The sequence below is a fragment of the Erythrolamprus reginae genome, chromosome 11, assembly GCF_031021105.1.
Source record: "Erythrolamprus reginae isolate rEryReg1 chromosome 11, rEryReg1.hap1, whole genome shotgun sequence".
NCBI lineage: Eukaryota > Metazoa > Chordata > Lepidosauria > Squamata > Dipsadidae > Erythrolamprus > Erythrolamprus reginae.
This window is the reverse complement of record NC_091960.1, coordinates 8,547,604-8,572,191: the sequence shown is the minus strand read 5'-3', so window position 1 is coordinate 8,572,191 and position 24,588 is coordinate 8,547,604. Positions and strand designations below refer to the sequence as shown.

Genomic DNA, 24,588 nt, shown 5'->3' with positions numbered 1-24,588 from the left:
AGGGAGAGAGAGGGAAAGAGAGAGGGAGGGAGGGAGAGAGGGGGGAAGAAGGAGAGAGAAAAGAGAGAAGGAGAGAGAAAAGGAGAGAGTGAAGGAGAGGGAGAGAGAGGGAAGGAGAGAGGGAGAGAGGGAGGAAGAGAGAGAGAGAGGGAGAGAGAGCATCTTAAGCATTGCACTACTCAGGCTCTTAAATGTCCCTATACTGTAGTTTTCTTTGGAACAGTAAGGAAACTGTTGCCCATTGCTTTCTAGTCCACCTCTACCATCTCCGCAGATATCTCTGGTTTAACCTTCCTTAGCCTTACCTGCCTTGATGGTGGGCAAGGTGACGTAGCTGATCCCATGCTGATTGGTAGCCTTGCAAGATATCTGGGTAAAGTTAGATCCGGGCACCCTCAGGATGCCAACAATGGTTTGTTCCCAAGAGTTCAAGTCTGCTTGCAGTTCGGAGCTATTGAATTCTCCAGGAATGGTCAGGTTCAGAAGGTTCCATTCAATTCTCGGAGGGGGGTTTCCCTCTGCCACACAGTAACAGGTGATAATCTCTTCGGTTCTTGAGATAGTACAGTTGCTTTCAGGCCAAATCACTGGTTTGTCTTTTTTTAAAAAAAAAAATACACAGAAGGATTTGTTGCAGAATCATTGTCTAGAACTGAACTTTTATAGCAATGAAAGAAAATTGAGCTACCTGCCTAATCTGTTATCGTACTGAACCTTGTGGGTTTAGGACAAAACCTTAAAATTTTACTGTGCTCGTCTATAAATAATACTGTCTATCATTTGTCCTTTTTATGGCTATTCAAACAATGTGACTCCATCAACTGAAAAAGAGTCCAAGCCCCTATTTGAAAACTTATCTTGGTTGGTAAGCCACTCCCACCCAGTCACGTGACCTTTAACCCACCCCCAGTCACATGGTTGCCAAGCCACCCTCACCTGATCACATGGCCAGCAAGCCACTCCCACCTGGTTACATGGCCACTGTTAGTACAAGGTACATGGTTGTTAGGGATTGCCATTGTAAACTGCATATTGTACACTTGTATCAAACTTGTACTTAAAGAGTTAATGTGCACTCAAAGAGTTAACTTGTACTTGAAGAGTTAAAATTCAAGGCTGTTTCGTCACTTCCTCATTGAAGCTATAAAAGGGTTTACGCTTCGTGTTTACGCTTCGTGCTTGTATAAGCTTTGTGCTTATTATCTATATTGTATTTTGCTTTGTGCTTCTATCTTGCAATTGCTCAGTGCTTATTATTCTGTATTTGCTTCGTGCTTATTCTGGATTGTTTATATGTAAATAATACTTATTTAACTAAGTCTATGTCTTGGCTTTATCACACATCCACACTCTGTTAAAATTCTCTGTGCGGTATTGTCGAAGGTTTCATAGCTAACCGAGACAAGCCAACAGCCACCAAGCCACACCCACAAAATAAGCCACGCCCACAGTGTAGCAGTAAAAATTGGGCAGCCCATCGCTGTATACAAGTGAGCGTAACGGTTAAAGATGAAGGAAATAACTTCGATGGAAGAAAAGGTACAACTGCGCCCGGCAACCCAGTGCGATGCGCTTGAAGGGTCACCTTTTCTAAGCTCTCAGAAGAGACTAAACGAGAAACCCGCAAAGGCCCCGAAAGAGAAAACATTAAATTGTCCTCTCACACTCCACACTTAGGTAAGTAGGTGGCGAGTCCTCCCCCATGCCAACGTCATTCTGTGCCGCACAATGATAGGGCTCCAAGTCCCTCCGGATGTCCTTCAGCTTCACCTCTGGTCCACCACCTGCTACCTTCAGCGGTGCCTTTTGCGGCCCAAAGAACCAGTGGTAGGCGATGGGCGGTGGATTTCCACGGCTCTCGCATCTCAGGGTGGCCTCGTCTCCTTCTTTCAGCCTTTTATTCCCGATGATCAAGATAGTTGCGTTTTTGGGAGGATCTGAAAGGGGAAAATCAGAAGGCAAAGAGGTTTGTATAGGCTGGGGCTCATCGTACCTGCAAACATTGCTGTCTTCTCCACAGAGTTGGCCTTCTTCAGGTCCCGTCGACTAGCAATGTCGTTTGGCGGGACCCAGGAGAAGAGCCTTCTCTGTGGTGGCCCCGACCCTCTGGAGCCAGCTCCCTCCAGATATCAGAGTTGCCCCCACCCTCCTTGCCTTTCGCAAGCTCCTTAAAACCCACCTCTGTCGTCAGGCATGGGGGAATTGAAATTTCCCTTCCCCTTAGGCTTATAAAATTTATGCATGGTATGTCTATATGTATGAGTGGTTCTTTAAATTGGGGGTTTTAAGATTATTTTTAATATTAGATTTGTTTACATTGTCTTTTTATATTGTTGTTAGCCGCCCCGAGTCTTCGAAGAGGGGCGGCATACAGCTCTAATAAATACAAATACAAATCTCTTTCCCTGCCCCCAGATCAAATGTAGGATTCAATGTATAATATTATACTTATTTGTCTTGGGGAAAGATGAGATATGAAGATTGAATTAAATATTGTTAGCCAGATGGCAAGATAAGAATTGGTGGGAGCCCTATATATACATGATATGACACAAATTCATTTATTAATAAGAATTTAAAAATATAGAATTTTCTAATATAGTTTATGTGATATATGATAAGAAGTACTTTTCTCTATTTTAGATATATATATAGAACCCCTAGTAATTATTGGATAAGTTGGTATTTAATTAATAAATTTAAAGTTTGAATTAAGATGGGTACAATATAGAGTTTGATATTGTTTATACTGATGTAATATAATTTTTCAATGTAAGCTGGGAAAAAAGATTGTTGTTTTTTGAGGTTTTCTTTATTTTGATAATATTACATCACGAATCCCAGCAACCGGTTAGGTCCCACAGAGTTGGCCTTCTCTGGGTCCCGTCGACTAAAAAATGTCATCTGGCGGGACCCAGGGGAAGAGCCTTCTCTGTGGTGGCCCCGACTCTCTGAAACCAGCTCCCCCCGGAGATTAGAATTGCCCCCACCCTCCTTGTCTTTCGTAAACTTCTTAAAACCCACCTCTGCTGCCAGGCATGGAGGAACTGAGACATCTCCCCCGGGCCTATACAGTTTATGCATGGTATGTTATGTGTATGTTTTCTTTTTAATAGGGGGTTTTAGTGACTTTTAATTATTAGATTTGTCATATACTGTGTTATTATTGTTGTGAGCCGCCCCGAGTCTTTGGAGAAGGGCAGCATTCAAGTCAAATAAATAAATAAATAAATAAGTAAGTAAGTAAGTAAGTAAGTAAGTAAGTAAGTAAGTAAATAAATAAATAAATAAATAATAAAATAAGTTCTATAGTATGTTCTTTATAGAAACATAGAAACATAGAAGTCTGACGGCAGAAAAAGGCCTCATGCTCCATCTAGTCTGCCCTTATACTATTTTCTGTATTTTATCTTAGGATGGATATATGTTTATCCCAGGCATGTTTAAATTCAGTTACTGTGGATTTATCTACCACGTCTGCTGGAAGTTTGTTCCAAGGATCTACTACTCTTTCAGTAAAATAATATTTTCTCATGTTGCTTTTGATCTTTCCCCCAACTAACTTCAGATTGTGTCCCCTTGTTCTTGTGTTCACTTTCCTATTAAAAACACTTCCCTCCTGGACCTTATTTAACCCTTTAACATATTTAAATGTTTCGATCATGTCCCCCCTTTTCCTTCTGTCCTCCAGACAATACAGATTGAGTTCATTAAGTCTTTCCTGATACGTTTTATGCTTAAGACCTCCCACCATTTTTGTAGCCCGTCTTTGGACCCGTTCAATTTTGTCAATATCTTTTTGTAGGTGAGGTCTCCAGAACTGAACACAGTATTCCAAATGTGGTCTCACCAGTGCTCTATATATTAACAAATTAGATTTGTATACATATTGTTTTGCATTTATCCTGTGAGCCGCCCCTAGTCTTCGGAGAAGGGCAGCATTCAAGTCTAATAAATAAATAAATATAATAAATAAGTTCTATAGAATGTTCTTTATAATGGAAGAAAACAAGCTTCCACTGAACGATTAATAGAAAAAGAAAAAAAAATGTTATATATGTTTTACTTTAAGCATGGTTTTAGTGTTTGTACGTATGTATTGTTTTTTATTCTATGAGAAAAATAAAAATTCTATTTGGGAAAAAAAAAGGATTTAATGTCAACCGAGGCATTGCCTTCTAAATGTGGTTGACCTTCAACTACCAGCAGCTGCAGTTGGTGAGGCCAATAAAGATTGGGAGTTGTGGCACATACTATCAGTTGACTAGCTTTGCCCTATATATTACTGAATCGATAAGGTGGAGCCTTTGCAAAAACTCATTAAGGGGTTGCAATCATTTTCTCTCCTGCTCTATGGAGCGGAGAGCTGGGTCTCTGGACAGAAAGCCACTTGAAGCATTTGAAATGTGGATTTACAGGCAGCTGTTACGCATAAGCTCGGTTGACAAAATCAGAAATGCGGAGGGGATAAACCGCTTGAGAAAGCCAAGGGAAATCATCAAAACAAAAGCTAATAGGATTTAGGGGTAGTCATTTCTGACAGTCTCCAAATGGGTGAGCAGTGTGGTCGGGCAGTAGGGAAAGCAAGTAGGATGCTTGGCTGCATAGCTAGAGGTATAACAAGCAGGAAGAGGGAGATTGTGATCCCCTTATATAGAGCGCTGGTGAGACCACATTTGGAGTAATACTGTGTTCAGTTCTGGAGACCTCACCTACAAAAAGATATTGACAAAATTGAACGGGTCCAAAGACGGGCTACAAGAATGGTGGAAGGTCTTAAGCATAAAACATATCAGGAAAGACTTAATGAACTCAATCTGTATTGTCTGGAGGACAGAAGGAAAAGGGGGGACATGATCGAAACATTTAAATATGTTAAAGGGTTAAATAAGGTTCAGGAGGGAAGTGTTTTTAATAGGAAAGTGAACACACGGACAAAGGGACACAATCTGAAGTTAGTTGGGGGAAAGATCAAAAGCAACGTGAGAAAATATTATTTCACTGAAAGAGTAGTAGATCCTTGGAACAAACTTCCAGCAGACGTGGTTGGTAAATCCACAGTAACTGAATTTAAACATGCCTGGGATAAACATAGATCCATTGTAAGATAAAATACAGGAAATAGTATAAGGGCAGACTAGATGGACCATGAGGTCTTTTTCTGCCGTCAGACTTCTATGTTTCTATGTTTCTAATATTTTTGAACTTTAGCAATAGAGTAATCAATGCCTGGAATGTACTGCCTGACTCTGTGGTTTCTACTCCTAACCCCTAAACCTTTAACCTTAGATTATCTACAATTGACCTCTCCCCCTTTCTAAAAGGTCTGTAAGGGCCGTGCATAAGCGCACAATTGTGCCTACCATCTCTGTCCTACAGTCCTATTGTCTTTTATCATTACTTTTTATCATTACTTTTCTAATGTGATGTTTATACAAATTACCATCCTGCAATTGTTTATTAAATAAATCACAGGCATTTCAGAATTTTAAAACAAGACCAGATCAGGTGCCATTTCAATGCCGATCTGGGACACTTACACAGAATATTCAGGTTGATCCCACTGTAAACCTGTTGCTTGTTTGGAAATGTCGCAGTACATTGCAAGTATCTGCCATGGTCTTTGTGGGAAGGGATGTAGTTAAAACTCGATTCTGTCCTCCAGGATCCACCTGTCAAATATTCTTGGACTGTGGCAGCCTTGTTTCCGTCTAGGTTCCAGGTGAGGATCGGTGGAGACAAAGGGCAGGTGTGCAGGACTGAACAAGACACTTGGGTGGGATCTCCTTCCATCACTAGTCCCAGATCGCTCAATTCCAGCTGGTTAGGGACATCTGAGAAGGCATCAAAAGAGAGCAGTTATAGGATGAGTGGAGACAATTACCATTCAGCCAGAATTACTACATCAATTATGGGTAAATGCTCCATCCCTTTATTTCTTTGTTGGGAAAACATAAATTCAACGCTATGACCACTTGTTTAGCTGCTGTTTCAAAGTTACAATGATGCTGAATAAAAGAAACAAAAAGAAGAAGGAGAAGAAGAAGAAGGAGAAGAAGAAGAAAGAGAAGGAGAAGGAGAAGGAGAAGGTGAAGGAGAAGGAGGAGAAGGTGAAGGTGAAGGAGAAGATGAAGGAGAAGGAGAAGGTGAAGGAGGAGAAGGTGAATGTGAAGGAGAAGATGAAGGAGAAGGAGAAGGAGGAGAAGGTCATGGAGAAGGAGAAGAAGGAGAAGGAGAAGGTGGAGGAGGAGGAGGAGGAGGAGGAGGAGAAGAAGAAGAAGAAGAAGAAGAAGAAGAAGAAGAAGAAGAAGAAGAAGAAGAAGAAGAAGAAGAAGACAATCAGTTGCAACTCTTTTAATAACCACTCCGCTTAGCAACAGATGGTCTGGTCCCAACTGTAATCATAAGTTGAGGACTTCCTGTAGGAAGAGGAGTTTTAGAACATAATCCTAGGGAGTTGAACAAATTAAACCAATAATAAACATTGGGCTAAAAATTATTGGTTTTAGTACTCTTTATTTATTTATTTTTTAAAAGGAAAGGTGTAAAAATAATTCAGGCAATGGTTATAATTTACAGTATTATCATCATCTTTTAATGACCCCATGATCCTTTGTGGAGTCTGGGCAACTGAATGGAGCCGAGTGTTTACTGGCCCATTGCCATTCCTGTTGCCAATGCAGAGTTTTGTTCAACAAATATATTCTCATGGAGCCCAGAGAGAGAAATATCTTCTAACTAGGATCTTCTACCTAGGAAATATCTTCTACCTAGGATCGAACTCACAGCCTCCTGATTCTAAGGTGAGAGTTCCACCTCTAGGCAAAATCCAGCTACTGTATTTTTCAGAGTGTAAGATGGACCTTTTTCCTCCCTAAAAGAGGCTGAAAATTTGGGTGTGTCTTATACTCTAAATGTAACTTTTTTAAAAAAGCTTTTTTTCCCCAGCCCTAACTAGGCGCTAACGATTTTCCGAGCTCTTACCTTGCAGGTTCTTTCATTGTTACTCTCTGTGAAGAATGTTTTTCCAGCCCTAAGTCTTTGCAGGGTGTTTTTTTTTTCATTTCTCTACTTGCTCCGAATGTTTCTTTCCAGCCCTAACCAGGTGCTAATGATTTTCCCAGCTCTTACTGGCTTGCAAGCTCATTCATTGTTACTCTCTCTGAATAGCTTTTTTTTAAAGCCTTGACCAGGGGATAAAATAATGTGCTGAAGCTGACCAGACTAAAGACGCTAGCCAGATGAACATCTGGTAAGCAGATTCTTTTCCCTATTTTCCTCCCCAAAAGCTAAGATGCATCGTATATTACGATTTATTTTATTTTATTTTATTTTATTTTATTTTATTTTATTTTATTTTATTTTATTTTATTTTATTTTATTTTATTTTATTTTATTTTATTTTATTTTATTTTATTTTATTTTATTTTATTTTATTTTATTTTATTTTATTTTATTTTATTTTATTTTATTTTATTTTATTTTATTTTATTTTATTTTATTTTATTTTATTTTATTTTATTTTATTTTATTTTATTTTATTTTATTTTATTTTATTTTATTATTTTATTTATTTTATTTTATTATTTTATTTATTTTATTTTATTATTTTTATTTTATTTTATTTTATTTTATTTTATTTTATTTTATTTTATTTTATTTTATTTTATTTTATTTTATTTTATTTTATTTTATTTTATTTTATTTTATTTTATTTTATTTTATTTTATTTTATTTTATTTTATTTTATTTTATTTTATTTTATTTTATTTTATTTTATTTTATTTTATTTTATTTTATTTTATTTTATTTTATTTTATTTTATTTTATTTTATTTTATTTTATTTTATTTTATTTTATTTTATTTTATTTTATTTTATTTTATTTTATTTTATTTTATTTTATTTTATTTTATTTTATTTTATTTTATTTTATTTTATTTTATTTTATTTTATTTTATTTTATTTTATTTTATTTTATTTTATTTTTTGTTCCTTCCTTCCTTCCTTCCTTCCTTCCTTCATTCATTCATTCATTCATTCATTTATTAGATTTGTACGCTGCCCCTCTCCGAAGACTTGGGGCGGCTCACAACAACAATAAAACAGCATACAATAAACAAATCTAATATTTAAAAAATATCTAAAACCCCATATATTTTTTTTAAAAAAAGAAACATACAGCACAAGCATACCATGCATAAAACTATATAGGCCTGGGGGAGATGTCTCAGTTCCTCGATGCCTGACGGCAGAGGTGAGCTTTAAGAAGTTTGCAAAAGGCAAGGAGGGTGGGGACAATCCTAATCTCCGGGGGGAGCTGCTTACAGAGGGTCGGGGCCGCCACAGAGAAGGCTCTTCCCCTGGATCCTGCTAGACAACATTGTTTAGTCGACGGGATCCGGAGAAGGCCAACTCTGTGGGACCTTATCGGTCACTGGGATTCGTGAGGCAGAAGGCGGTCTCGGAGATATTCTGGTCCGATGCCATAAAGGGCTTTATACAGTATTTATGCAACATTCCAACCAGGAGAAGATTTCCAAGCTCAGAGGAGATCTTGACCCAAAGATGCACTAACCTGTTACCTCTACCTGCACAGTGACATCATGGAAGGGGTGATTGACCAAGCCAGGGTTGATCCAGACGTAATATCTCATGGCATCCTCCATCTCTACTGGATTGATGCTGAGAGTACAGTTGCCTTTTTGCAAGCTTCCCACCACTTCCGTCCGTCCCTGGTAGGCCGGAAGGACATTCTTTAGCGTTTTGCTGTTGTAGATTTCAGGGTAGCTCCAGAAATGATACTGGTACCAAGCCACGCTGCTGTCCCAAGAATCCCATGAATCTGGGAAGGTGAAGGTACATGGGATGACCACGCAGGATCCTTTTAAGGCTTGGATGGAGCTCGGCAGGACGGAACTCCAGGTGGCAGAGGCAGGGCTGTCAAAGAGAACTGGAGAAAAGTTGGGGAGGGGAGGTTAAAAAAAAGGAGAGGGGCTTCAACTGGAGCTAAGCTTGGAGAACAGCCCTCAATATCTGAAGGGAACCAGTTGTGATGTAGAAACATAGAAACATAGAAGATTGATGGCAGAAAAAGACCTCATGGTCCATCTAGTCTGCCCTTGTACTATTTCCTGTATTTTATCTTAGGATGGATATATGTTTATCCCAGGCATGTTTCAATTCAGTTCCTGTGGATTTACCAACCATGTCTGCTGGAGGTTTGTTCCAAGCATCTACGATTCTTCCAGTAAAATAATATTTTCTCATGTTGCTTCTGATCTTTTCCTCCAACTAACCTCGGATTGTGCCCCCTTGTTCTTGTGTTCACTTTCCTACTAAAAACACTTTCCTCCTAAACCTTATTTAATCAATGAACATATTTAAATGTTTTGATCATGTCCCCCCTTTCCCTTCTGTCCTCCAGATTATACAAATGGAGTTCATGAAGTCTTTCCTGATATGTTTTATGCTTAAGACCTTCCACCATTCTTGTAGCCCGTCTTTGGACCCGTTCAATTTTGTCAATATCTTTTTGTAGGTGAAGTCTCCGGAACTGAACACAGTATTCCAAATGTGGTCTCACCAGCGCTCTATACAGTGGGATCACAATCTCCCTCTTCCTGCTTGTTATACCTCTAGCTATGCAGCCAAGCATTCTGATGTATCTTAGTTCTTCTGATTCTAGACAATTTGGGGAAGGGGAGATGCATACAGGGGCAGATTCCTATTACTGCTGCTACTGGTGCGCTGCGCACGCAGCTTTGGTTAGCTTGCATGCACGCATGTCCAAGTGTGTTTTTGCTTCTCTCTGTGTGTAGGAAGCAAATTCTCATGAGGGGATGTGCATGAGAGATTTCGCCAATTTGTTTGCTTCCACGCATGCACAGAAGCAAATAATGGCCAAAATCTCTCTCTCTTTCTCTTGCGCGTCCTCTTGTGAAATTTTCCTTCCTGTGCAAAGAAGAAAGGAGAAGAAATAGGGAAGGAAAAGAAGGAAAGGAAAGGAGAAAGGAAGGAAGGAAAAGAAGAAAAGGAAAGGAAGGAAGGAAGGAAGGAAGGAAGGAAAGGAGGAAGGAAGGAAGGAAGGATGGAAAGAAGGAAGGAAGGAAGGATGGAAAGAAGGAAGGAAGGAAAGGAGGAAGGAAGGAAGGATGGATGGAAAGAAGGAAGGAAGGATGGAAAGAAGGAAGGAAGGAAAGGAGGAAGGAAGGATGGAAAGAAGGAAGGAAGGAAGGATGGAAAGAAGGAAGGAAGGAAAGGAGGAAGGAAGGAAGGAAGGATGGATGGAAAGAAGGAAGGAAGGATGGAAAGAAGGAAGGAAGGATGGAAAGAAGGAAGGAAGGAAGGAAGGAAGGAAAGAAGGAAGGAAGGACATTATAATGAGAGCGAGGGAGGGTCTCAGGGAAGTCCTACCTTAGCACTTTGCCCCCATAGATGTCCCCCACATGAGTGACATCAAACTGACCACGCCCATCATGACTACACCCACACCCCAACCCTCAGAGGTCAAACACAAACCTAATGCGCCCCTCAATGAAATTGAGTTAGACACTCCTGATCTATCTAGTCCACCATTCAGTTGACACAATAGTCAATTACTTGTTTATGGAATCCTTCAAGCAAGACCTAAACCTGATGGCCACTTATGTTCCCCAGCAACCAAATCAAAGACCACTTTGTCCTGATGCTTCATTACATAACTTACCTAGGAGAAATGTCAGAGGGAGATATTCAATGGACGGTTTCATGTTGCAAAATGTCTTTGAGGTTGCAACGTGGATATTGCCCCAAGGGTGGAGAATAGCAACTCCTTGTTCTGGTCTTCTCTGTCATGCACAATCAAACTGTCCAATGAGAAAAATTGATTGGAAGAGATAAGATTGAAAAGCTGAAGGAGAGGAATAAGAAACCAAAATTGAGACTTTAGTAGAAGATTTTTTCAAATATTGATCATGACCAAATACTGGGGAAAAAATTGCTTATTGATACTCTATGACAGTCATTAAGTGTTGTACCTCATGATTCTTGACAAATGTATCTTTTTCATGTGTGTGTGTACATTGAGAACTTATCCACCCCGGAGATAAATTTATTATTTATTATTTTATTAATTGGATTTCTATTTATTTATTTATTGGATTCGTATGCCGCCACTCTCCGAGGATTTGGGGCGGCTCACAACATATAATACTCAGTATTCAAAATCTTGAATCCAATTAATTAATTAAGAATCTAACCCCCCCCCCCAAAGCCTTAAAAACAATCATTCCATTCACTCAATGTTCTCTCAACACATTCATTGGCCAGGGGGCAAAGATCTAATGGCCCCAGGCCTGGTGGCAAAAATGAGTCTTCAGACACTTATGGAAGGCAAGGAGGGTGGGGGCAGTACGAATCTCCATGGGGAGCTGATTCCAGAGGACTGGGGCCACCACAGAGAAGGCTCTTCCTCTAGGCCCCAACAAACAACATTGTCTAGTTGATGGAACCCGGAGAAGGCCGACTGTGGGACCTGACTGTTCGCTGGGATTCTTGCGGCAGAAGGCGGTCTCGGAGGTATTCTGGTCCCATGCCATGTAGGACTTTATAGGTCATAACCAACACTTTGAATTGAATCCTGAAACCAATTGGCAGCCAATGCAGACCGCGGAGTGTTGGAGAGATATGCAAGTGTTGGAGAGATATGCAAGCGGCTGCATTTTGCACAATTTGTAGTTTCTGGATGCTTTTCAAAGGTAGCCCCATGTAGAGAGCATTACAGTAGTCCTTGTGTGTCCAATCACACTTGGCCAATAAAGAATTCTATTCTATTCTATTCTATTCTATTCTATTCCATTCCATTCCATTCCATTCCACTCCACTCCACTCCACTCCACTCCACTCTACACTACTCTACTCTGCTCTACTTTATATTCTGTTCTACTCTACTCTACTCTATATTCTATTCTATGTTCTATTCTATTCTTTCTGAAAGATATTGTAGATGGTGTGTGGGCAGGGGATCTGCTCTCTGAAAATTGTATAACTGTCAAGGCTTGAACCACCAACAGAAGGACTAAGTGTCCACACAGGGAAGGCAGGGTTGAGTGAACAAGCTTTGTCTGTTGGGTTTCTGCCACATCAAGAGTGTTGAAAGCCTCCGTCATCTCTGCCACACAAAAAGAAAGTCTCATTTCACTTTTGTTGCTTAAACATATATTAGTGTCGAAACACCATCAAGCTCCTGGCAGTGGTTCTTCTAAATGTGACGAAAGTGGGAGAAAGGATTCTTGCAAGAAATGGCGAGAGACTGACCCCATCCCGCTTCTCCAAGCCAACCCAGCCTCTTTGATGGGAAGCAAAAGCGATCAAGGAATCACTTGATCAGGCAACGAAAAATGCTGAGACAAATTGTACCTCCACTAATGTCTCTCTGGTGTTCTACCCGTGATGTCCTTCTAGGGCAGTGATGGCGAACCTATGGCATGAGTGCCACAGGTGGCACGCAGAGCCATATCTGCTGGCACATGAGTCGTTGCCCTAGCTCAGCTCCAATGTGCAGGTGTGTGCCGGCCAGCTGATTTTTGGCTTGCACAGAGGCTCTGGGAGGGCATTTTTGGCTTCCAGAGAGCCTCCAGGGAGTTGGGGGAGGTTGTTTTTACCCTCCCCTGGCTCCAGGGAAGCCTTTGGAGCCTGGGGAGGGCGAAACACAAGTCTACTGGGCCCACCAATCAATCAATTCAATTTTATTTGATTAAGTCAATTGACCATGTCAAAGTGAAAATAGTGACTGCATCGGTCATCATAAAACTGCGACTTATCATAAAAACTGTACAATAGTGTAAACTGGTTAAAATACAATCAAATCAGATAAAATAAAGAGAATATAAATAAATGCATTAGAATGCAGTGTAATAATGCACTTCAGATCGTGCAGAATGCAGCTGTGAGAGCAATCATGGGCTTCCCTAAATATGCCCATCTTACACCAACACTCCGCAGTCTGCATTGGTTGCCGATCAGTTTCCGGTCACAATTCAAAGTGTTGGTTATGACCTATAAAGTCTTTCATGGCACCGGACCAGAATATCTCAGGGACCGCCTTCTGCCGCATGAATCCCAGCGACCAGTTAGGTCCCACAGAGTGGGCCTTCTCCGGGTCCCGTCAACTAGACAATGTCGGTTGGCGGGGCCCAGGGGAAGAGCCTTCTCTGTGGCGGCCCCGACCCTCTGGAACCAACTCCCCCCAGAGATTAGAATAGCCCCCACCCTCCTTGCCTTTCGTAAGCTCCTCAAAACCCACCTCTGCCATCAGGCATGGGGGAATTAAGATAATCTTTCCCCCTAGGCTTCTACAATGTATGCATGGTATGTTTGTATGTATGATTGGTTTTATAACAAGGGTTTTTAGCTGTTGTAGTATTGGATTTTTACATTCTGTTTTTTGTCACTGTTGTTAGCCACCCCGAGTCCAAGGAAAGGGGCGGCATACAAATCCAATTAATAATAATAATAATAATAATAATAATAATAATAATAATAATAATAATAATAATAATAATAAGCTAAAATTAAGTAGTAAAACAGGAAAATAAAACTCGTGCAAAGGTTACAACTGTAAGATCCTGGGCCCATCAGAAATTGGGAAACAGCCACCTCCTGCCTCCAGAGGGTCTCCGGGGGGTTGGGAAAGCTATTTTCGCCCTCCCCAGGCATTGAATTATGGAAGTGGGCACTCGGACATATGCGATACCGCGTGCGCGCACTCTTTCGGCACCTATGGGAAAAAAGGTTTGCCATCACTGTTCTAGGGATTCCTGGCCAACGAATGCGAGGGATGATTAACCTCTTTTCTGGAACATGATTATTCTCACAATGCTCACCAGTTCCAGCATTGATTGACTTCAGAGGTGGGATTCAGGCGCTTTGGACCGATTCGGGCAAATTGGTAGCGGCGACCTGCAGGTGGGCACTATGTCATTCCATTTAGGTTTACTTTGAAGCCACATGCATGCGTGCAAGGCACATGAGTGAGCACACAAATGCACAGAAGGCCATACCCGTGTGTCCGCATTCACATTTGTGAACTTGCAGGGAAAGTAAGCAAATACTACCTCTGATTGACTTGCTATGGATTCCCACCTAAACCAGTGATAGTGAACCTTTTTTTGCTTGGTGCCAAAAGGGTGCATGTGCATGTGAGAATATCCATACCCATAATGCAATGCCCTCCCCTCCGCGCATGCACATAGACCTCACTGAATCCTCCGGACTTCCTGAAGCCTGGGGAAGCCTCCTAAAGCCGGGTGAAGGTGAAAAACAGCCCAATGGGCCTACCGGAAGTTCGTTTCCAAACTTGTGCTAGGCCCATTGAGTCCATTTTTCACCATCCGCAGTCTCCAGAGGTTTCCTGAAGCCTGGTAAGGGCAAAAATGACATTCTCCTGCCCTTTGTAAGGCTGAAAATCAGCTAGCCAGTGGACACATGTGCCACTGGAGTTGACATAGTGATGGTGAACCTTTTTTTCCGAAAGAGCATGGGCATGCACTAACATGCATGCACGAATGCTCACACCCATAATTCAATGCCTAGGGAGAGCGAAAACAGCTTCCCTTGTCCACCAGAGGCCCTCTGGAGGCCAGAAACAGCCTATTTCCCAACTTCTGGTGGGTCCAGTAGGCTCGTGTTTCACCCCCCCTCCAGACACCGAAGGCTTCCCTGGAGCTGGGGGAGCATTATTATTATTATTATTATTATTATTATTATTATTATTATTATTATTATTATTATTAATTGGATTTGTATGCCGCCCCTCTCCGCAGACTCGGGGCGCCTAACAACAGCAGTAAAACAGTATGACAAAATCCAATACTAAAAACAGTTAAAAACCCATTATATAAAAACCAATCATACATACAAACATACCATGCATAAAATTGTAAAGGCCTAGGGGGAAAGTGTATCTTAGTTCCCCCATGCCTGGCGGCAGAGGTGGGTTTTAAGCAGCTTACGAAAGGCAAGGAGGGTGGGGGCAATTCTAGTCTCTGGGGGGAGTTGGTTCCAGAGGGTTGGGGCCACCACAGAGAAGGCTCTTCCTCTGGGTCCCGCCAAGCGACATTGTTTGGTTGACGGGACCCGGGGAAGATCCACTCTGTGGGACCTAACTGGTCGCTGGGATTCGTGCAGCAGAAGGCGGTCCCTGAGGTAATCTGGTCCGGTGCCATGAAGGACTTTATAGGTCATAACCAACACTTTGAATTGTGACCGGAAACTGATCGGCAACCAATGCATTCTGGCTCTCTGGAAACCAAAAACACCCTCCCAGAACCTCTGTGCAAGCCAAACATCAGCTGGCTACCAAACCCATGCCTGTTGGAGTTGACCTGGGACACCTGTTTCATAGATTCGCCATTACTGACATAGGGCAACACTTTGCGTGCCCTCAGATATGTATCTGAGTGCCACCTGTTGCACGCGTACCATAGTTTCACCATCATGGACCCAAACTGTCCTGAGATATTTGGCCACCTAAGTTCACATTTAAGGTGATACTCTGTCCCTTCCATTGCTAGAATGCAAAGGGATCACACCATCTGAACCAAAGGATTTATTCATTCAGGATGTGGTGGTGACTCATTAGGAGAACTGCATGTAGTTAAAGGTCATTTGCTCCCCTGTGCACGGAAAGTGGACTATAGTCATTAGAAGTATTTTCCTTTAGCTAAGGAGTACTTTGTCCTTTAGCTAAGGCTGCTAGACAAGTAATTAGTCTAACCTGGGGGTGAAAAACTGCAGACTTGTCTTGAGAAGGGAGCAACGAACAGTTACTGCAACGCTCTCTACATGGGGCTACCTTTGAAAAGTGTTCGGAAACTTCAGATCGTGCAGAACGCAGCCGTGAGAGCCATCGTGGGGCTTCCAAGATTTGCCCATGTTTCCTCAACACTCCATTGCTTGCATTGGCTGCCGATCAATTTCCGGTCACAATTCAAAGTGTTGGTCATGACCTTTAAAGCCCTACATGGCTTTGGACCAGACTACCTCTGGAACCGCCTGCTACCGCACGAATCCCAGCGAGAGTTGGCCTTCTCCGGGTCCCATCGACTAAACAATGTCGTTTGGCGGGCCCCAGGGGAAGAGCCTTCTCTGTGGTGGCCCCGGCCCTCTGGAACCAACTTCCCCCGGATATTAGAAATGCCCCCACCCTCTCTGTTGTTCGTAAACTACTCAAGACTCATTTATACCGCCAGGCATGGGGGAGTTGAGATATTCCTTCCCCCTAGGCCATTACAAGTTATGCATGGTATGTTTGTGTGTATGTTTGGTTTTATAATAAAGGTTTTTAGTTGTTTTATTATTGGATTGTCACATGCTGTTTTTATCATTATTGTTAGCCGCCCCGAGTCTACGGAGAGGGGCGGCATACAAATCCAATAAATTATTATTAATTATTATTATTAAACACAGTTCATAGACTGCATTAACAGAGGGATAGAATCAAGATCACGTGAAGTGTTCATACCACTTTATAAGGCCTTGGTAAGGACACACTTGGAATAGTGCACTCAGTTTTGGTCGCCACCATGCAAAAAGGATATTGAAGCTCAAGAAAAAATGAAGAGAAGAGCAACAAAAATGATTAGGGGACTGGAGACTAAAACATATGAAGAACGGTTGCAGGAACTGGGCATGGCTAGTTTAATGAAAAGAAGGACCAGGGGAGACATGATAGCAGTGTTCCAATATCTCAGGGGTTGCCACAAAGAAAGGGAGTCAAACTTTTCTCCAAAGCACCTGAGGGTAGAACAAGAAGCAATGGGTGGAAACTAAACAAGGAGAGAAACAACCTAGAACTAAGGAGAAATTTCCTGACAGTCAGAACAGTTGACCAGTGGAACAGCTTGCCTCCAGAAGTTGTGAATGCCCCAACACTGGAGGTTTTAAAGCAGATGTTGGATAACCATCTGTCTGAAGTAGTGTAGGGCTTCCTGCCTAAGCAGGGGGTTGGACTAGAAGACCTCCAAGGTACCTCCCAACTCCATTGTTGTTGTTGTTGTTGTTTGTTTGTTGTTGTTATTATGATTATGATCACGATTACAATTACGATTACAATTACGATTACAATTACGATTACAATTACGATTACGATTACAATTACAATTACTATTGCTGTTGTTGTTTATTATTATTATTATTATTATTATTATTATTATTATTATTATTATTATTATTATAAAACGAGGAGGAAAGATCAGCTGGCAATTGTAAATTTCTCACTTAGCAACACAAAATCTGGGTCAATTGTGATTGCAAGTCGAGGACTACCTATAATCTAGTCTCTTGCCACTGCATGTCCATCGCTTACCTGTAAATCACAAGTTTCACCTGAAGAAAAAGCTTCACCTTATAACAAAGTCTCTATTTTCAACTGCTAGGCATAGTCACCAACTTCCAGCCTGCACTGCAGGGATAACATTTCTCTCTGCCTTTGAGACTCATTTGACTGTTATTCTCTCCTAGCCTAAAGGATCTTGACTTGATGTGTCATTTCAGACCACATCATCCTTTACCTCGTTTGACCATCACTATTTAAAACAAGGGGACTGAAGTATTGTCCTGCATAAAACATGGTCAACAAAAATAGGTTGCAAAGATCCAAATGACCACAACATAACGCACACATTTTGGCTGTCAGGTTTTTTTTTGAAGGGCATTTGTCATGTTGTTTGCTTTGCGTTAGCTCAGGGTCTGTAGTATCATCACCAACCCCCCCAAACTTTACCTTTAGACCAGTGTTTCCCAACTGTGGCAACTTGAAAATATCTGGACTTCAACTCCCAGAATCCCCCAGCCAGCATTTGCTGGCTGGGGAATTCTTTATTTATTTTTATTTATTCATTTGTCCAATACACAAGTACATAGGAAGAAAACAGACATTTGATAATATAAAAGGGTGAAAGTGGGCTTAGAGGAGAGGATATATGAAATGAAGAGAATATATATGATAGGTGAAAGAAAGGAAAGACAATTGGACAGGGGACAAAAGGCACACCAGTGCACTTATGTATTCCCTCTACTGGCCTCTTAGGAACCCGGAGAGGTCAATCGTGGAGAGTCTGAGGGAGAAGTGTTGGGGGTTAGGGGTTGACACAATTGAGTCCGGTAATGAGTTCCACGCTTCGATAACTCGATTGTTGAAATCATATTTTTTACAGTCAAGTTTGGCGCGGTTCGTATTGAGTTTGAATTTGTTGCGTGCTCTTGTGTTATTGCGGTTGAAGCTGAAGTAGACTGGTAGGACACTGCAGCATATGATCTTGTGGGCAATACTCAGATCATGTTTTAGACACCGTAGTTCTAGGCTTTCTAGGCCTAGGATTGTAAGCCTATTTTCGTAGGACATTCTGTTTCGAGTGGAGGAGTGAAGGGCTCTTCTGGTGAAATATCTTTGGACATTTTCAAGGGTGTTAATGTCTGAGATGTGGTATGGGTTCCAGACAGATGAGCAGTAGTCTAAGATGGGTCTGGCAAAAGTTTTGTAGGCTCTTGTGAGTAGTGTGAGATTGCCTGAGCAGAAGCTACGTAGGATCAGGTTAACAACTCTAGAGGCTTTTTTGGCGATATTGTTGCAGTGGGCTTTAGCACTTAGGTCATTCGATATTAGTATTCCAAGGTCTTTAACAGAATGTGGGTTAGCCGTGAGAGGTTGTTTATTCAGTTTGTATGTGCGGTTAGGATTCTTTTTGGCAATGTGGAGGGTAGAGCATTTGTTGGTTGATATTCTGGGAGTTGAAGTCCAAATATCTTCCAGTTGCCAAGGTTGGGAAACACTACCTTAGACTATCCAGTGTTGACCTCTCCCGATTCCTAAGAGGTCAGTAAGGGGCGTGCATAAGTGCCCCAGAGTGCCTTCCATCCCCTGTCCTAATGTTTCTCTTTTACTGGTATCCTGCATATAAATATTATTATATCTTTGTATACCACCAGTACACACTTGACAAAACAAACAAACAAATTAATTAATTAATATGCTTAGTTTGGGGACGATGGCAGGGAAGAGTCTTCGGAGAGGGGCGGCATACAAATCTAAGTAATAAATAATAATAAATAAATAAGATGGTTGGTTGCAAAATTCAGTTCCTGGGGTTACTTTTAAGGAGTGCGTTTGGCAAAGGCTTTTTCCCTCTCCAAAAACCGAAATGAATGAACAAACAAACAGCAGCAGCAGCAACAATAATAATTTGGCTTTCAAATGCGACACATTTCAAATGCACGTGAAATTTTGTTTCGGCTCCAGGCTCTGGACACAATTGTCAATTTGCTAATGATCATTGTGCATGGAAATTGCTTGCAGCGTAAATGTTGAGCCTTTGCGCGCTCTCTCTCTCTTTCTCCCCTCTTCCCTCCCCTGCTCTCTTTTTCACACACACACAAACACACAAGTAAAACCATAAACTGGGCAGCTGTAGTTATTGCTAGTGTCATCTCCTGTCCTTTTTTTTTTCTATTTCTATCACATTTCAGAGAGCATCTTCACAGCCTTCCTCCCTCCTGGAGCCCTAGGAAGGAAGCAATGGCAAAGCACTTCTGAAAACCAAGCAGTTTCTGAGAATTTGTCACAATTGAACAGGATAAAAAAGAGGGTACAATGATTGCCTGGGCGAAAAACGTTGGCCACAATATATATATAGAGAGGAATGGGAACAGATTTGGGAGAGAAATATTAAATTAACAAAATCCACAATATACAAGGAAAACCAATATAAAATGCTATACCGTTGGCATCTTCCACCCAAAAGACTAGCTAAAATGCACAAAAATTACAGCCCTACATGTTGGAAATGTAAAAACACTCAAGGCACCTTCTTTCACCTATGGTGGTTATGTCCAGAGACAAGAAAATACTGGAAAAAAAAATAAATAATTGGTTGTGTCAAATAACAAATACAAAAATAGAATAGAATTTTTTCTATTGGGTGTTATGAGAGGTACCTATTCTAAAAATGTAAAATGTTTAAGGTTGCATATTACAACAGCTGCAAGGATTGTATTTGCACAGAACTGGAAAAATCCGCAAATACCTGAAGACAATGAGATCATCAAGAAAATATACGACTGTGCAGAGATGGACAGATTGACAATGGAACTTAATAATCGAAAAGAATCGGACTATTATGAAACCTGGACAAAATGGTACCAATGGACAAAAAAAAGAAACTTAAAAGAAGTTGGAATAAAACATCAAGAAATCTAAAAGTAATTAGAAGACAATGTCGATAGGAATGTATATACGATGTAGATTCATCTGTAAATATGATTATGTACTTTTTAAAAAATGGGAAAATTTAATAAATATATATTTAAAAAGAAAAATAAAATAAAAAAGAGGGATGATGGGGGAACCCACCTCTTTAGATCATTCTTCCTCAACATGCACCCATAAAACACAACCGTTGCTCATTGCTCTGTAAGCATTCCTGCACGTCTAATTTAGATGGGTATCCCTAACACTCTCCATCCCTATTTTTCTGCCGTTTTTTCATTTCAGCCAAGGTGCCAGTAGTAGCCAGTCACACAATCACATTCTTTCCAAGAGCCCAACAGCGTGGATGGAAGAACAACACTTTAAGAGGGCTCATTTCCAGCATTTTCCACCCCTGTAAGTTTCGTCATTGCTTTAAGGTTCAGTACGAGTTGTTTTCCTTTGACTCGGTGGGTTCTTTGAATCCAGCCACTGTAGTTTGTAAATTAAGGATTCAAGAATCCAACCACTGTGATTTATCAATGAATCTGTCATTAACTGTATAGTTAAATGAGGCATAGTTGAGCATAATAATAATAATAATAATAATAATAATAATTATTATTATTATTATTATTATTATAATATTTATTTATTTATTTATTCATTCATTCATTCATTCATTTATTAAATTTGTATGCTGCCCCTCTCTGCAGACTTGGGGCGGCTCACAGCAGTAATAGAAAAACAATGTACAATACAAATCTAATAATTAAAACTAAAACCCCATCATTTAAAAAACATGCACACAACATGCCATACATAAACAATATAGGCCTGGGGAAGTTGTCTCAGTTCCCCCATGCCTGATGGCAGAGGTGGGTTTTAAGGAGTTTACGAAAGGCAAGGAGGGTGGGGGCAGTTCTAATCTCAGGGGGGAGCTGGTTCTAGAGGGTTGGGGCCACCAAAGAGAAGGCTCTTCCCCTGGGACCCACCGAACGACATTGTTTAGTCGATGGAACCCGGAGAAGGCCAACTCTGTGGGACCTAATCGGTCGGTGGGATTCATGCGGCAGAAGGCGGTCCCGGAGATATAATAATAATAATAATAATAATAATAATAATAATAATAATAATAACAACAACAACAACTACTACTACTACTACTACAACAACAACAACAACAACAACAGGGTTGGAGGGGACCTTGGAGGTCTTCTAGTCCAACCCCTTGCTTCGGCAGGAAACCCTACCCTACTTCAGATAGATGGTTATCTTCTTAAAAACGCCCAGTGTTGGGGCATTCACAACTTCTGGAGGCAAGCTGTTCCACGGATTAATTGTTCTAACTGTCAGGAAATTTCTCCTTGGTTCTAAGTTGCTTCTCTGCTTGTTTAGTTTCCACCCACTGCTTCTTGTTCTACCCTCAGGTGCTTTGGAGAATAGGTTGACTCCTTCTTTGTGGCAACCCCTGAGATATTGAAACACTGCTATCATGTCTCCACTAGTCCTTCTCTTCATTAAACTATCCGTGCCCAGTTCCTGCAACCGTTCTTCACATGTTTTAGCCTTCAGTCCCCCAATCATAGAAACATAGAAACATAGAAGCTTGACGGCAGAAAAAGACCTCATGGTCCATCTAGTCTTCCCTTACACTATTTCCCGTATTTTATCTTAGGATGGACATATGTTTATCCCAGGCATGTTTAAATTCATTTCCTGTGGATTTACCAACCACGTCTGCTGGAGGTTTTTTCCAAGCATTTACTACTCTTTCAGTCAAATAATATTTTCTCACGTTGCTTCTGATCTTTCCCCCAACTAACCTCAGATTGTGCCCCCTTGTTCTTGTGTTCACTTTCCTATTAAAAACACTTCCCTCCTGAACCTTATTTAACCCTTTAACATATTTAAATGTTTCAATCATGTCCCCCCTTTTCCTTCTGTCCTCCAGACTATACAGATTGAGTTCATGAAGTCTTTCCTGATACGTTTTATGCTTAAGAAATTCAACCATTTTTGTAGAAATCATCTTTGTTGCTGTTCTCTGCTCTTTGCAGAAACCCTGCAATCGGTTCAGATTTGTGGGTATGGCTCTGTGCCCCAATTATTAATAATAATAATAATAATAATAATAATAATAATAATAATAATAATGTGAACACGAGAACAAGGGGACACAATCTGAAGTTAGTTGGGGGGAAAGATCAAAAGCAACATGAGAATATATTATTTTGCTGAAAGAGTAGTAGATGCTTGGAACAAACTTCCAGCAGACATGGTTGGTCAATCCACAGTCACTGAATTTAAACATGCCTGGGATAAACATAGATCCATCCTAAGATAAAATACAGGAAATAGTATAAGGGCAGACTAGATGGATCACGAGGTCTTTTTCTGCCGTCAGTCTTCTATGTTCCTAATTATTATAATAGTAATAGTAATAGTAATAGTAATAGTAATAGTAATAGTAATAGTAATAGTAATAGTAATAGTAATAGTAATAGTAATAGTAATAGTAATAGTAATAGTAATAGTAATAGTAATAAATAAATAAATAAAATCACCCCTCTTAGGGAGAGACGCCTCCTGCTGAAATAGGATGGTGGGAAATTCAAAGCAGCCCCCCCACAGCCCCCCACAGCCCCCCACAGCCCAAACCTCTTCTCTCCCCCCTTCCCAATTCATCTCTCAGCTATGAGATAACTAATAGTATTTTCTGGCTTCCCCTCTTGGCTCTATTCTCTGCCTCTCTCTCTCTCTCTCTCTCCCTACTCCCAGACCCTCTTCCTCTCCCCAAGCTCCCCCGGAGGGGCTCACCTGTCACAAGCCGGGGGAACCCCAGCTGTTCCCCCCCATCAGCACCTGCACCGGGACCAGCCGCTTCTTCATGCTCTATTTCTTCGGCTCTCTGACAGCCTGTTTACAGCTTCATCCCGCCCTCGTCGCTCTCCCCCGTCCTCTCCCCGGGCTTGTCAACTATAAATAAATCCTCTCTTGCGCTCGGCCGGGGACTTGCCAAGTTTTGCTGTTCTCAGCTTCATCTCAGCTTCAGTTGGAATCCCAGCCCTGCTACCACTTTGTCCGATACCTGCTGCTTCGGAAGTTGAAAGTTGAAATAGGACTTTCCTGCCTCTTTGCTTGCATTCTTGAATGGCCGGGGTTTTTTTAATATTTATTTATGTATTTATCATGCTTATGTGGCTGCCCATTTCACAAAAAAGTGACACTGGGTGGCATTCCTCCTGTTCTTAGGACAGCTTTCTTAGGATACCTGGATCAAATCTTAGGATAGCTGTCTTAGGATACCTGGATCAAATCTTAGGATAGCTGTCTTAGGATACCTGGATCAAATCTCCATCCTGCAACATGGGATTTGATCTGTTCCGTCCCTAGATTGGTAGAGGATGGAGGATGGAGGATGGAGGTTGGAGGATGGAGGATGCAGGATGGAGGTTGGAGGTTGGAGGATGGAGGATGGACGATGGACGATGGACGATGGACGATGGAGGATAGGGGAGGGAGAGGGGGAGGGGGGAGGAGGAAAAGGGGAGGAGTGGGAGAAGAAGAAGAAGAAGAGGAGGAGGAGGAGGAGGAGGAGGGGAGAAGGGAAAGAGGAGGAGGGAGAGGAGGGGAAGAGGGGGAGGAGAAGAAGGAGGAGGAGGGGAAGAGGAAGAGGAAGAAGAAGAAGGAGGAGGAGGAAGAAGAAGAGGAAGGAGAAGAAGAGGAGGAGGAGGTTAGAAGAAGAAGAAGAAGAAGAAGAAGAAGAAGAAGAAGAAGAAGAAGAAGAAGAAGAAATTGAGAACAAGACAGACAGATAATAGAAATAATGGGTAGAGAGAGAGGGGGGATAAATATTATTTCTATGTCCATCCGCCTATCTATTTTGGCAATCACAACATTTACGGAGATTCTTACCCTACTCTCAAAGGTCTTACCTTAATCTTGAGTTCCTTTTGGTGATATTTCCAACTTTCCTTTGTTGAAGGAGATGGCAAAGGGGATCCTTCTACTATTGTTTCTGGAAGAGTGCCTTCTTCTCTTCAGATTTAAGAGAAGATTGGGGAGTCCACGAGACTTGGCTGGAGGGAGGGAGGGTCATAGAGTAAAAGGCAGGATATTTGTACATGTTTCTTAACTTGCACATCACTCCTAAGTGCAAGAGTAATCCCCCCCCTACTACCCACAATGAGTTCTCTGAAACCCCCTCCCAGCAAGCAGTTTCTTCCATCATACTGAAAGAACATTGCTTCATTTATCCCCTCCCCAACTCCCACTTTCTCTCTTGTTCATTTCTCAATTCTCTTTCTTCATTTTCGACTGCTTTTTTTGAACCGATGCCCACTGGGCTCAAGACTTGATTTC

General features: G+C 41.3%; 1 protein-coding gene across 4 annotated transcripts in view; it reads right to left on the bottom strand.

The window, feature by feature from the left end:
* The window catches only part of LOC139173975 (B-cell receptor CD22-like), a 34,584-nt gene extending 10,316 nt beyond the window's left edge, over nucleotides 1-24,268 (bottom strand). The window contains exons 1-6 of one of the 4 annotated variants that reach the window (XM_070763954.1): nucleotides 24,162-24,268; nucleotides 10,708-10,846; nucleotides 8,578-8,952; nucleotides 5,541-5,834; nucleotides 1,665-1,937; nucleotides 306-596 (exon numbers count right to left, since the gene is read on the bottom strand). In XM_070763954.1, coding sequence (XP_070620055.1) covers nucleotides 306-596; nucleotides 1,665-1,937; nucleotides 5,541-5,834; nucleotides 8,578-8,952; nucleotides 10,708-10,750 — 1,276 coding nt within the window. In that variant the 5' untranslated portion in view covers nucleotides 10,751-10,846; nucleotides 24,162-24,268. Of the gene's footprint in view, nucleotides 1-305; nucleotides 597-1,664; nucleotides 1,938-5,540; nucleotides 5,835-8,577; nucleotides 8,953-10,707; nucleotides 10,891-23,043; nucleotides 23,192-24,161 lie in introns of those variants that run through there. The other 3 variants (XM_070763953.1, XM_070763955.1, XM_070763956.1) reach the window with 3 other exon arrangements.
* Nucleotides 24,269-24,588: the final 320 nt, after the last annotated feature.